The sequence below is a fragment of the Nannospalax galili genome, unplaced genomic scaffold, assembly GCF_000622305.1.
Source record: "Nannospalax galili isolate Female #2095 unplaced genomic scaffold, S.galili_v1.0 scaffold146, whole genome shotgun sequence".
Classification (NCBI taxonomy): Eukaryota; Metazoa; Chordata; class Mammalia; order Rodentia; family Spalacidae; genus Nannospalax; species Nannospalax galili.
In genome coordinates this window covers 7922105-7934536 of record NW_008357929.1, presented here as the reverse complement: position 1 = coordinate 7934536, position 12432 = coordinate 7922105, and the positions used below count along the sequence as shown (strand labels likewise).

Here is a 12432-nt window from a genome sequence, read left to right as displayed (position 1 = left end):
ATGGCTAAGTTCAGGGTGAGAGTGTCCACCGGGGAAGCCTGTGGAGCTGGCACATGGGACAAGGTGTCTGTGAGCATCGTGGGGACCCAGGGAGAGAGCCCCTTAGTGCCCTTGGACCGCCTTGGCAAGGAGTTCACTGCCGGTGCTGTGAGTACATTGGGAGGGGGCAGCGGTGGCAATGGAGGAAGGGTCCGGGGGACGACCCCTCTCATGCTAAATCATCCTTCTAGGAGGAGGACTTCGAGGTGACAGTCCCCCAGGACGTGGGCCAGGTGCTGATGCTGCGCGTACACAAGGCGCCCCCGGCGCTGCTCCTCCCTCTTGGATCCTTGCCGCCAGACGCCTGGTTCTGCCGCTAGTTCCAGCTAGAGTTGCTGCCGGGCGCTCATCTCCGCTTCCCGTGTTACCAGTGGCTGGAGGGGGCCGGGGACCTGGTGCTGCGAGAGGGAACAGGTGAGGGGACTGGGGCTGCAGGAGAGACACCCCAGTCAGTGGGAGGCTGGGGTTGGGAGAAAAGAAAGGCGAATGGAGAGGTGAACTGATGTGGACACTGAGTAGGGGCAGAGAGGACAGTGATGGTGCGTGCGGTAGACAGGGGAGGTGGCAGTCTGCAGCAGAAGAGTGGGGTGGGGGATGATAGAGGCGGCAGCAGTCCAACGGAGAGCAGCTGGAACCACAAGTGGGGTCTCCTTCAGTCCAGTCACCCCACATCCCTTCCTATAGCCAAGGTCTCCTGGGCAGACCAGCACCCGACACTCCAGCGCCAGCGCCAGCAGGAGCTGCAAACCAGGAGGGAGATGTACAGGTGAGAAGGGGTCTGCTGTTGGTGGAAGGGACCCTCTTGGGCTAGAAGGCAGCCTAGAACCACTGTTGGTGACATGGGGTGCCTGAACCTCTCCTAAGAAAGTGCTCCAGGACCAAACAGCAATGACATCATCAGGCACCTTTGAGAAATGCAGATTGTCAGGCTCTCTGACCTCCTGGCTCTGACCATGTTGGAGGGCAGGGAGGATTTCTATCTTAACAAGCTTTTCAGATGACTCTGGCACCCACTTGAAGTTTGAAAACCACTGCTCTAAAACATTTCCTGTATGTACTTCCTTGCCCATCTCTTTTGCTGTTTTTTCTCACACACATCAGGTTGTTTCCTCCTCCCATAACCATGGGCAGAATTTCAGGTATCTCCTGGGGAACCCAGAACAGTTCAGGCACCCTGGGACAGTCAAGGGTGAGACAAGAATGCTTTCTCTGTTCTTAGATCAGTACAAAGGACTTTTCCGAGTAAGGCACTGAATAAAGACAGGAAGCGCTCTCAAGTGGAGATTTTTCAAAAGATCTTGGTGATCTTCATCTTGTCTGCTTCCCAGATCCTGAACTGCCTGCTTTTGTTCCAGGAGGTCTCTGGAGACCAAGCAGCCACAGACTCACTTGGTTCCTGGTGGTACAGCATTTGTCATGAAAATCATTGCACTCAATCTCACAGTAGCAACCAGGGAGAGGGAGCAGATACTGAGGTCTTCTGGTCCCAGGTGATGCAGGGCCAGTGTAGACCCCAGCAGGAGTTGAGTTGGGAGATCTTAGCTAAGTCATCTAATCACTTTGATCTCTATTTTCTTCTGCAGAAGAAATCAAGAATACCAATCTCATTTGCATTAAGGAAAACAAGTGAGAAATGGTTTAAGAATGCAATTCAAGGCTGGCACACACCTTTAATCCTAGTGCTAGGGAGACCAAGGCAGGTGAATCTCTGTGAGTTCGAGATCAGCCTGGTCTGTATAGTGAGTTCCAGGCCAGCTGGAGCTACAGAGAGAGACCTTGTTTCCAAAAGACCAAAAAAAAAAAAAAAAAGGAATGCAGTTCATTTCTCAGTACCAAGTTTATTTTTTAAAAAATCAGGGCTTGGGGGCTGGAGAGATGGCTCAGCAGTTAAGAGCACTGACTGCTCTTGCAGAGGACCCGGGTTCGATTTCCCAACACCCACATGGCAGCTACTAACCATCCTTAACTCCAGTTCCAGGAGAATCCAAAGCCCTCTTCTATACTCCGCAGCATTGCATGACACGGGTACACTCACTTACATGCAGGCAATACACTCATACACATAAAATAAAATTAATTAATTAATTAATTAATTAAAATTTAAAAAATCAGGGCTGGGGTGTAGCTCAGTTGCTACAGTGCTTGCCTAACATTCAGGAATCCCTGGGTTTGAACCCCAGCACCATATAAACCAGATGTGGTAGCCTATATGTATAGTCCCAGCATTGATGAAGTGGAAACAGGAAGATCAGAAGTTCAAGGTCATCCATGGCTATATAGTGAATTTGGGTCTTGGGATACATGAGACCCTGCACTCACACACACACACATACACACACACACACACACACACACACACACACACCACAAAAAAAAAAAACAACTCAACAACAAGAATGTTAAGCTCTACATAAAAGTGTGTTGTTGCTATTATTTATGTCTCTGTTCTCTCTGTCCAGGTTCTTAGTATTATCATTAAAGTGAGGCTTCAAGTCACAGCATCAACATCTCCTGGGAACCTATTAGAGAAGTTAAGCTTTTGGGCTCAGCCTGCACCTACTAAGTAAAAACCCTGCAGTTTGCCAAAAGTCTCCAGATGAATCCTGTACAGATTAGTTTGAGATGCAGGCTTTGGCCACCACCTGGTGGCAGTGTACTTTAATTGCAAATTGTTCTTTAAAGTCAAAAGCTTAAATCTAAAAGCTTTTTTATGATTAAATTGTTTAATGCTAGAAATTGAAACCAGGGCCTTTGCATTCCAACCAAACATGCTACCACTGAGATATAGCCCCAGTCCTCTTAATTTTTATTTTTTGTTGATTTTTAAAAACATTTTATTTATTTATTTATTTTTATTTATTTATTTTATTTTATTTTTTGGTCTTTTTAAGACAGGGTCTCCCTGTATCCCCAGCTGTCCTAGAACTCACTATGTAGACCAGGCTGGCCTTGAACTCACAGAGATCCACCCGCCTCTGCCTCCCAAGTGCTGGGATTAAAGGCATGCACCACCACACCTGGCTTATTATTTTTATTTTATTTTTATATATTGCCTGCATTTGTGTAAGTGCACCCATGTCGTGCAATGCCCATGGAAGTCAGAAGAGGGCATTGGATTCCCCTGGAGCTGGAGTTGTAGATGGTTGTTAGCCACCATGTGGGTGCTGGGAATCAAACCTGAGTCTTCCGCAAGAGCAGTCAGTGCTCTTAACCACCAGAATCATCTCTCCAGTCCTTTTTTTGTTGATTTCTTTTAAATTTGTAATTATATTTTATTTACTTTGTGTATGTGTGTGTGTGTGTGTACACATGTGCATGTGCTGCAACATGCGTGTGGAGGGCAGAGGACAACTTGTAGGAATTGGTTTTCTCCTTCTACCATGTGGGACTCAGAGATCAACCTCAAGTTGTTAGGTTTGGTGGCAAGCTCACCAGCCCTACTTTTTTAACATATTTATTCTTTATTTTGTTCTTTGTTTATTCTGCCATACTTGAGATTAAACCTAGGGCTGTGTACATGCTAGGCCAGTGCTCTACTGCTGAGCTATAGTCCCTGCGGCTTCTTTAATCTTTAATTTTGAGACAAGTTCTCACTAAGTTGGCCAGACTGGCCTCGAATTCACTGTGTAGCCCAAGCAGTCACTGAACCTCCAATCTTCATGCCTCAGCCTCCTGAGTAACTGGAATTACAGGTCTGTGCCACCAGCCTCAGTTCCTATAAGCTATTTTTATGTAAATTTTATGTATGAGAGGACTTAGCTTGCTAGAATATAATTTTATTATTTCACCCAGTGGTCTTTGGCTGTTGCTTGCATGATCACGGGACTTAGAGATGCCTTAAGCCAGAGCAGAGTAAATTACAGTGGCTCCCTAAGCTATGGCGGTTGGAGTACCGCTGTGTGGCTTCCCTACCCAAAGCAACAGAAACCTTGGGAATAACCCCAGCTCAGAACTGAGTCCCACTAAAGATGCATCTGTGTTAAGCACTGTGTGGTTCAGATAGATTAAAAGCAGACACAGAGGTACTTGCAGGAATACAGACAGGAAAAATGGTCAAAATCTCAAGCCACAGACTAAGGTAACTCCCTCCCAGATGCCAGATACTTCTCTGTCTCTCCCTCTCTCCCTCCTCTTTCCTCCCTCTCTCCAGCTTTCCTGCATTCCCAATCCACATAGGTAACAGTCCCTATATTCATATACTATAATCCAGATGCCTGAAAAAAACCCACCTGTTTAGCTCAGGTCCAATCTCAAATTCCTTGAGAAGGACTCTGATTGACCCAGCTCTAGTCAGGTGCTCCAAGATCCCTGTGGGAACATGCAGTTTACAACCTGGTGAGCAGAGGGGAAGGAAGATCTCAATAGGACTCTTCAGTCCAAGTCCAGCAGCTCCCAGAAACCTCTTGCTGATCACTTACCTGTCACCCACTCCAGCTGGAAGACTTACATCCAAGGCTGGCCTCACTGCCTCGATCAGGCGACTGTGAAAGACTTGGACCTCAACATCAAGTACTCTGCAGTCAAGAATGCCAAATTCTGCTTCAAAGTCAGCTCTGCGTGAGGATACCACCTTGGCTCTGATGTCCCCACTCTGCCTTCTCTCTTCCTGTATTCAATTCCCCACCTCAGGGATATGGCTCACATAGCCCTGCGCAGGACATAGCCTCCTGCTCAGGCACTCCCAATTCCTGCAGGGCACTGGCTACCTTAGGGGTGGTGACTACATCAGGCAGGCAGACAGGGAAGGGTCTCCTGGAGCTCTGTGCCCTCTTCCTACACCTCCTTTCCTCCATCAGTTTTACAGAGCTGAAAATCAAGGGGATGCTGGACCGCACAGGGCTCTGGAGGAGTCTGAGGGAGATGAGAAGGATGTTCAACTTCCACAGCACCCCAGCAGCAGGTGAGGCACTGGAGCCAGGATCTTAATCTCTGTCTGGGACACCAGTTCCCACCACTGCCAGGAGGCTTGGAACACCAAAGACCAATTCACCTTGTGGCTTTGGGAAGGCTCGTTTCCCTTTCTAGCTCTTACAGTTCCCACAGAGACAATGGAGGTGGTAGATGGAGGGGACCCCTGACCTCCTAATCCAACAAATATCAAGGTAGCTATTGTTGGGGCTATGGACACAGGGCTCACAGTGAAGATGGACAGGGGTCACTAATAGGACTCAAAATCAGACCATTAGAGTTTCTTGGGAGACGTGCTCATTGGCTCCAGAATGGGACAGAAGGAGGACCCACTTTAGCCTTCAGAGGTCCTGGAAAGCACTCCTAATGAGGTTGAGTAAGTATTAACAGCTCTGAGGATAGGGGGCATAGGGTAGAGACAGCTTCAGGCTCAAGGGACAGCAAATAGGCAGGTCTTAAAGATGGAAGGGTAGGACACTTATAAGAAAGAAAGAAGCTGGGCTGGCTGGGCATGGTGGCACACACCTTTAATCCCAGCACTTGGGAGACAGAGGCAGGCAGATCTTTGCAAGTTCAAGGCTAGCCTGGTCTACATAGTGAGTTCCAGGACAGCTGGGGCTACAAGGAGACCTTGTCTCAAAAAGACAAAAAAAAGAGAGAAAGAGAGAAAGAAAGAAAGAAGCTTCTATGGCCCAAGTGGATTGAGTAAGGTGCCCATAGTGAGTGGGTTGTGGCAGGCTGGAACCTTTCCTCAACACAATGTGAGGCTAGTGACCAGTGGTTAGCTGGGGAATAGTATGACCAGAGATACTTTTATGGGGTGGGCTGGGGGCCAGAGTAGAAGCAGGAGGATTAGCCATGGGATTCTAGCTGAGGTCAGCAGAGACTAGTGGCTTCATCAAGGCAGTATATACAGGGATGGAGTAGACAGATGAGCCAAGAGACACTGAAGATGGAGGAGGAAGTCACTTCCTAGAGAGGTAGGTTCTAGACTCTGCTATGGACAGTCCAGTGCATGGACTTGCCATTCCCTGGGATGTCAGGCAGTGGGGGTAGGGGCTAAGCTGAAGGAAAAACCTATACTTGGCCTTTGGTATGTTGTATTTGAAGCTAATGATTCATTTAGGGTGGTGTCAGGTAGGTGGCAGGATGATGGACTGGGACTAAGATTTGCTTTTTGGTGAATAGGCTGTGCCAAAGCCAGGGGGAAGGGGAGGTCACCCTGAGAAATATATAGGACACCCAGGATGGGCAGAAGAAAACTCTGCCATGAAGGTTAGGAAGAAACCTCCTGGAGCTGTGGTCACTGGTCCCTGTGTCCTCCACCCTGCTGCAGAGTACGTGTTTGAGCACTGGCAGGAAGACGACTTCTTCGCCTCCCAGTTCCTAAATGGTCTCAATCCTGTCCTGATCCGTCGCTGTCGCAGCCTCCCAAAGAACTTCCCAGTCACTGATGACATGGTGGCCCCAGTGCTGGGCCCTGGAACCAGTCTGCAGGCTGAATTGGAGGTGGGGCACAGGCTCCCAACTCTGTAAAGTCTATCTCAGTTTCTTCGGACCTATCTCTGCTGGAGAGGGAGGAGTTATTCATATTTGTTAAGGTCTTACTGTGTTTTGCACACCAAGGTCATCCTCTGCTCAAATGCACTCCCCTCCTAATCTTGGGTCCTCTCTGTGCTACCTGCCCCCTGCTTTAGAAAGCAGGTGGCAGTGGCAGCTCCCCTCTCTCCTGCAGAAGGGCTCCCTGTACTTGGTGGATCATGGCATCCTCTCCAGCATCCATACCAATGTCATCAATGGGAGACCTCAATTCTCTGCAGCCCCAATGACTCTGTTATACCAGCGCCCAGGGCAAGGACCCCTGTTGCCCCTTGCCATCCAGGTCTGTAATGAGGCAGGGGGCAGGTGGTATGGCAGAAGTACAAAGGGCCCCACTGAATGGCTGGCAGACACTGACACTGCCTCCCTTCCAACTGATCTCCCCCACCAGTTCAGCCAGTCCCCCGGGCCCAATAACCCCATCTTTCTGCCCAGTGATGACAAGTGGGACTGGCTGCTAGCCAAGACCTGGGTTCGCAATGCTGAGTTTTCTGTCCACGAGGCCCTCACACATCTGCTGCATGTGCACCTGCTTCCTGAAGTCTTTGCCCTGGCCATGCTGCGCCAGCTGCCCCATTGCCACCCTCTCTTCAAGGTTAGTGTCTCAACAAGGAGGCCTAGGCTTCTCCCCAATCCTACAGACCCCCGAGCTTTATCCTGTACCTCGTGGTGCCTCTTCTAAGCAGCCTTTCCCCAGGTGGGCATGTCCTTCCAGACTGGGATGCAGCACCCCAATTCTGATTGAAGAACACAGAGTAGGACCTGCATCCAGGGCCTGAGAGAACAGCTAAGCGGAAATTAGAAAGTCCAAGAAGCCCTGGGAGGGGCAGTTCTGCTCTCAGAGGAGATGTCTTAACTCCATGAAGGAAATGAATGTGTCCTCTGAGGGCTCCATAGGGCCCTGCTCTGTGTTCTTCCATCAGGTTGAGTTCCTGACCATCTTCAGCTCCTAGTCACTCAGAGGTGGGCTCTGGGGTACAGCGCCACATTTCCAGGCTTTTCATAGTGCTCTACTTGTCCCAGAGATAGGACATCACAGGAAGTTGGAGCTGGAAACCTAGGAAGCGCATAAGGTCTTTATTTGGGAAAATGATCTGGTGTTCAGAGGATGCGGGACAAGGTGGGGCTCAGCACCCATGACTGGGCTGGGAGCACTGTTGCCTGTTTCAAGCTGCACCCTAGAGTCCCTGTTGACTCTTTCTGGCTGACCCACAGGTGGGTGGCTCTGTGGAAGCAGGTCTGGTCCTCCCCAGCTACGCCATCTCCTCCCTCTTGCAGCTGCTGATACCCCATATCCGGTACACGCTGCATATCAATACCCTCGCCAGAGAGCTGCTCATTGCCCCTGGGCAGGTGGTAGACAGGGTAAGAGGTGCCTTAGGAAGGGTGGGGGGCATTCTTTAATTGGAAGAATACAAAGTTCTGGGGTGGGAGTGGCTCCATCTCTAACACCAGAGCTGTTGCCTGCTTTTTTGCTTGCATGTTTATTTTTGGTTTTTGAGACAGGGTCTCCCTGTAGCCCCAGCTGGCCTGGAACTCACTATGTAGACCAGGCTGGCTTTGAACTCTTGGAGATCTGCCTACCTCTGCCTCCCTGGGATTAAAGGCGTGTGCCTCCACACTGTTTCCAGCATTTGAAGCAAGGTTCTAGTGCCCAGAAGTTCTTTCTTTTAGTCCACAGGCCTTGATGTTGAAGGATTCTCTAAGCTAATAAAGAGAAATATGGAGCAGCTGAACTACTCTGATCTGTGTCTTCCTGAAGATATCCAAGCCCGAGGAGTTGAGGACATCCCAGGCTACTACTACCGGGATGATGGGATGCAGATCTGGGGGGCAGTGAAGCGGTGAGGGAACTATCTCCAGGAGGCCCCAGGGGCAGGGGAGATAGGAAAATTGGGCAGGAAAAGGGGAACCCTGTAGAGATTCACAATGAGGAGGGCTGAGCATGAACAACCCTGGGCAAAGGCGCTTCACAGAGAGGATCAAGTTTGGAGGCAGGGACTGACCCGGGTTCACCTTGCAGCTTTGTCTCTGAGATAGTCAGCATCTACTACCCAAGTGATGTATCTGTTCAAGATGACCAAGAGCTCCAGGCCTGGGTGAGGGAGATCTTCTCTGAGGGCTTCCTCAGCCGGGAAAGCTCAGATACAGGGACCTCAGCCCTTGGGCCCCACCCTCTGGCCTCTGCAATGAGGTCCTCAAGTTCCCTGCAGCCCTAGCCCCAGCCCAGCTCTTCCTACAGGTGTGCCTTCCTCATTGGATACTCAGGAAGCCTTGATTCAGTATGTCACCATGGTGGTATTCACCTGTTCAGCCAAGCATGCAGCTGTCAGTGCAGGCCAGGTGAGGAAAGGTGGGCAGGGGGATGGAGGGGCTAGAGTCTCAGCCTCATTCTGTCTTGTTGGCCTTTAGTTTGACTCCTGTGTTTGGATGCCCAACCTGCCACCTACCATGCAGCAGCCACCACCCACTTCCAAAGGCCAGGCTTGGCCTGAGGGTTTCATAGCCACCCTCCCACCAGTCAATGCCACATGTGACATCATCATTGCCCTCTGGTTGCTGAGCAAGGAGCCTGGGGACCGAGTGAGTGTGGAGCTAGGAATTAAGCCAGATTGAGCTGGACTGGGGAAGATGCGTTCTTGGCCAAAACTCAACCCTGCCATCAAGATTCCTTCACTCCACTGAACCTTCCCAACGGGACACATCACCCTTGAACATCTCACAGTGAGGATCAGGTGGCCAAAAGAGACGACAGAGTGTCACTCTAAGCAATGACGTCTCCTTTAAATCTTCAAATTAAAAATTCCAGGACCTTTCAGATAATCATCCCCTAAAGAATAGCATAGGGGAGGGGCAGACTGCTTCAGGTGCCTGGGCAGGAGGATGGCCTGGGGCTACAGCCAGCTAAAGTTGGTTACAGCTGCTCAGAAGATGGGGGCCTGCCAGTCCCAGCACTTAGGAGGCAGAGGCAGGTGGATCTCTGTGAGTTCAAGGCTGGCTTAGTCTACATAGTGAGTTCCAGGCCATCTGGGGCTATAGGGAGACCCTGTCTCAAAAAGACCAAAAAAAAAAAGCCAGGCATGGTGGTGCACACCTTTAATCCCAGCACTCAGGAGACAGAGGCAGGTAGAGCTCTGTGAGTTCAAGGCCAGCTTGGTCTCCATTAGCGAATCCAGGCCAGCTGAGGCTACAGGGAGACCTTGTCTCAAAAAGACCGAAAAAAAAAAAAGAAAAAAAAATGATGGGGGCCCTAAGAAACCCAACCTTTTGATTTTGTCTCCAGAGACCCCTGGGCACATATCCAGATGAACACTTCACAGAGGATGCCCCCCAGCGAAGCATCCTTGCCTTCCAGAGTCATCTGATCGAGATCTCCAGGGACATCAAAGAGCGGAATCAAGGCCTGGCATTGTCCTACACCTACCTGGACCCTCCCCTCATTGAGAACAGTGTCTCCATCTAAAACCTTAGAGAAGATGGCCCCATGTGACATCCATCCCTTTGACATGTCCAGGCTGTCACCTGGAAAAAAAAGGACCCTTCAGAAAAACAGGCTTCCCACCATGTGCTTCTCCTGGACAACCAAGTCTCACATAACCCCTCACTTACATACACACAACTGAGAAACAAAGCCAAAACAGAGAAACCAAAAATCCCACAGAGAACAGAATCTCATGGGATAAGACCACCAAAACTTTTGGAGACACCAAAACCGTAGCCCCTATGACCAGTTTTGCTAGTTTGCTTTGTTTTGCATTATGTTACTGTGGAGTATAACAGAAGCACAGAATCCTATTCCGCTGACCAGAGCCAGCCCCATCTCACAGTCAACCTAACTCAAAGGCAGCACAAGAAGAGCCTAACTGAAAACCTACCCAAGAGGGTGCTCATAGCCTACTGCCTCACCTTAAAAATGAACAGAACATCTTTTTCATTCTCATTTTCTTTTTTAATAATCATGAGACATAATAACATTAACAAATAAATTTTCTAGCTGTTGTGAGAATTCTTTTCCTGGGGATACTAAGCAATGCTTATCCCCTTTTATGGTTCTAGTGTCAAACCAATGTTTGATTAAAGTTTTCCTGGGGAACCAATGATTTACTGAGCTTACTTACAGAGATGACTGAGGGATTGCTGAGGTGCATGAGTGACCTGAGGGTATGCACACTGGAAATCCTTTAACCAGCATGGATCAAGCCTTCTCTTCCTAGTCTTCCCCAGATTATATACTTTAGTCCTCCCCAAATCCAGGAGGCCATGTGTGATTAGGGCCAAATTACATACAGTTGGCTGGGAAGAGTGCTGGATACTCTGGTGAGGGTCCAATGACCCTGCTTGCCCCTCCTTTAATGAAGGAGCACAACCATCAACAAGCCCAATTGTGACGATGTTTAGCAAGCATGCACCGCTGAAGTCGTGATGATGGTAGTTATTTCACCCAGAAGAGATTGATGTACAGCATCATCTTATTAAAAGAACATGGAATTTAAAAGGATTTGGTGCTAGGATCCACAAATGAGGGAGAACATATGTCTTTTGTTTTTCTGAGTCTGTGTTACTTCACTTAGTATAACAGTTTCTAGATCTATCCATTTACCTACATGCTCTGTTTCCTCCCTCTCCAGGAAGTAGTGAATGCCAAGGCTGGAAGAAAGTCCAGCTGACAGACGCAAGTCCTAGCCACACATACTCTGCTCCCTCTTGCTCTAGGGTAACCAGAGTGGAGAAAGAGGAAGGAGAAGGGAGGGGAAAGAAGGAGTCTTCACAGCAAGTGGAGATTTCCCTCATGAGATGTGCCACACATTGAGACTAAAAGGACGCCTTGGTGTAAGGAAGCCTGGTGTCATGACCAGTAAAGAGTTTGCCAAGACATAGACAGACAAATGTATTATTGAAATGCACTGTAAGAGAGCAAAGGCAAGTTCCTAGAGAAGAGATTGTGAACTGAAGTGTGGAGTGGGGGGCACCTGTGTTAAAGATTCTACAAGGAGGCTGATCAACTGGTTAGAACCTCTGTGCTGGGCTAGGGAGATGGCTTTGCAGTTAGGAGCACTTGATGTTCTTCCAGAGGACTTAAGTTCAGTTCCCAGCATCTATATTGGGTGGCTCATGACTGCCTATTTCCAGGGAATTGAAAACCCTCTTCTGGCCTCCATAGGCACTTACAGGCATACAACTATAAAATAATTTTTTTAAGAAAGGAATAGGGGCTTGGAGAGATGGTTCAGGTGTTAAGAGCACTGACTGCTCTTGCAGAGAACCCTGGTTCGATTCCCAGCACCCACATGGCAGCTAACAACTGTCCTTAACTTTAGTTCCGAGGGATCAAAAGTCCTCTTCTGGCCTCCAAGTGCACACGTGTGGTGAGCTTATATACATGCAAGCAAAACACCCTCACATAAAAATAAACCAATCCAAAAACTGTTAAATATATATATATATGGAATATTAAGTCTATGTCAGCAACCTTCACAGCAAATGTTAATTACACTGAAAATCTTGCTTCTCAGACGGTAAGAGTCTTCAGCCAGACTATAGGGGGATGGGTTCCTTTCCCTCTCTGTGTCCTCATAATTTTCCCCATCTTTCTGCTCTGCCTCAAAGACATGTGAGTCCTGTGCCATTGAAGAGCTTCCTCCTCCTTAGTCAACCTTCCATCTCCTATATGCTCTGCATCTACAAGACCACTGTGGATGGGGTAGAAGACTGGCCATGGGACTCCTCTCCTCCCTCCTATGGGACTCGTTACCATGGGACCTGCCTATCACTTAATTGCTCTGCTTATTTTGTTCCCATGACTGCGGACTACGCTAATCTGTAGGCCCAAGTTTCCTTCCTCCCTCTCCCTCTCCCTCTCCCTCTCCCTCTCCCTCTCCCTCTCCC

General features: G+C 49.0%; 1 protein-coding gene across 1 annotated transcript; it reads left to right on the top strand.

Moving 5' to 3' along the window:
• On the top strand, window positions 1-10198 carry Alox15b (arachidonate 15-lipoxygenase type B). Its single transcript, XM_008855767.2, is given in 14 exon segments — window positions 1-147; window positions 231-453; window positions 724-805; window positions 4474-4596; window positions 4836-4939; window positions 6284-6456; window positions 6683-6829; window positions 6938-7141; window positions 7825-7911; window positions 8221-8390; window positions 8570-8688; window positions 8786-8889; window positions 8959-9129; window positions 9830-10198. Coding segments are annotated over 14 exon segments (2034 nt in total). The 3' UTR covers window positions 10010-10198.
• The last annotated feature ends 2234 nt before the right edge of the window (window positions 10199-12432 follow it).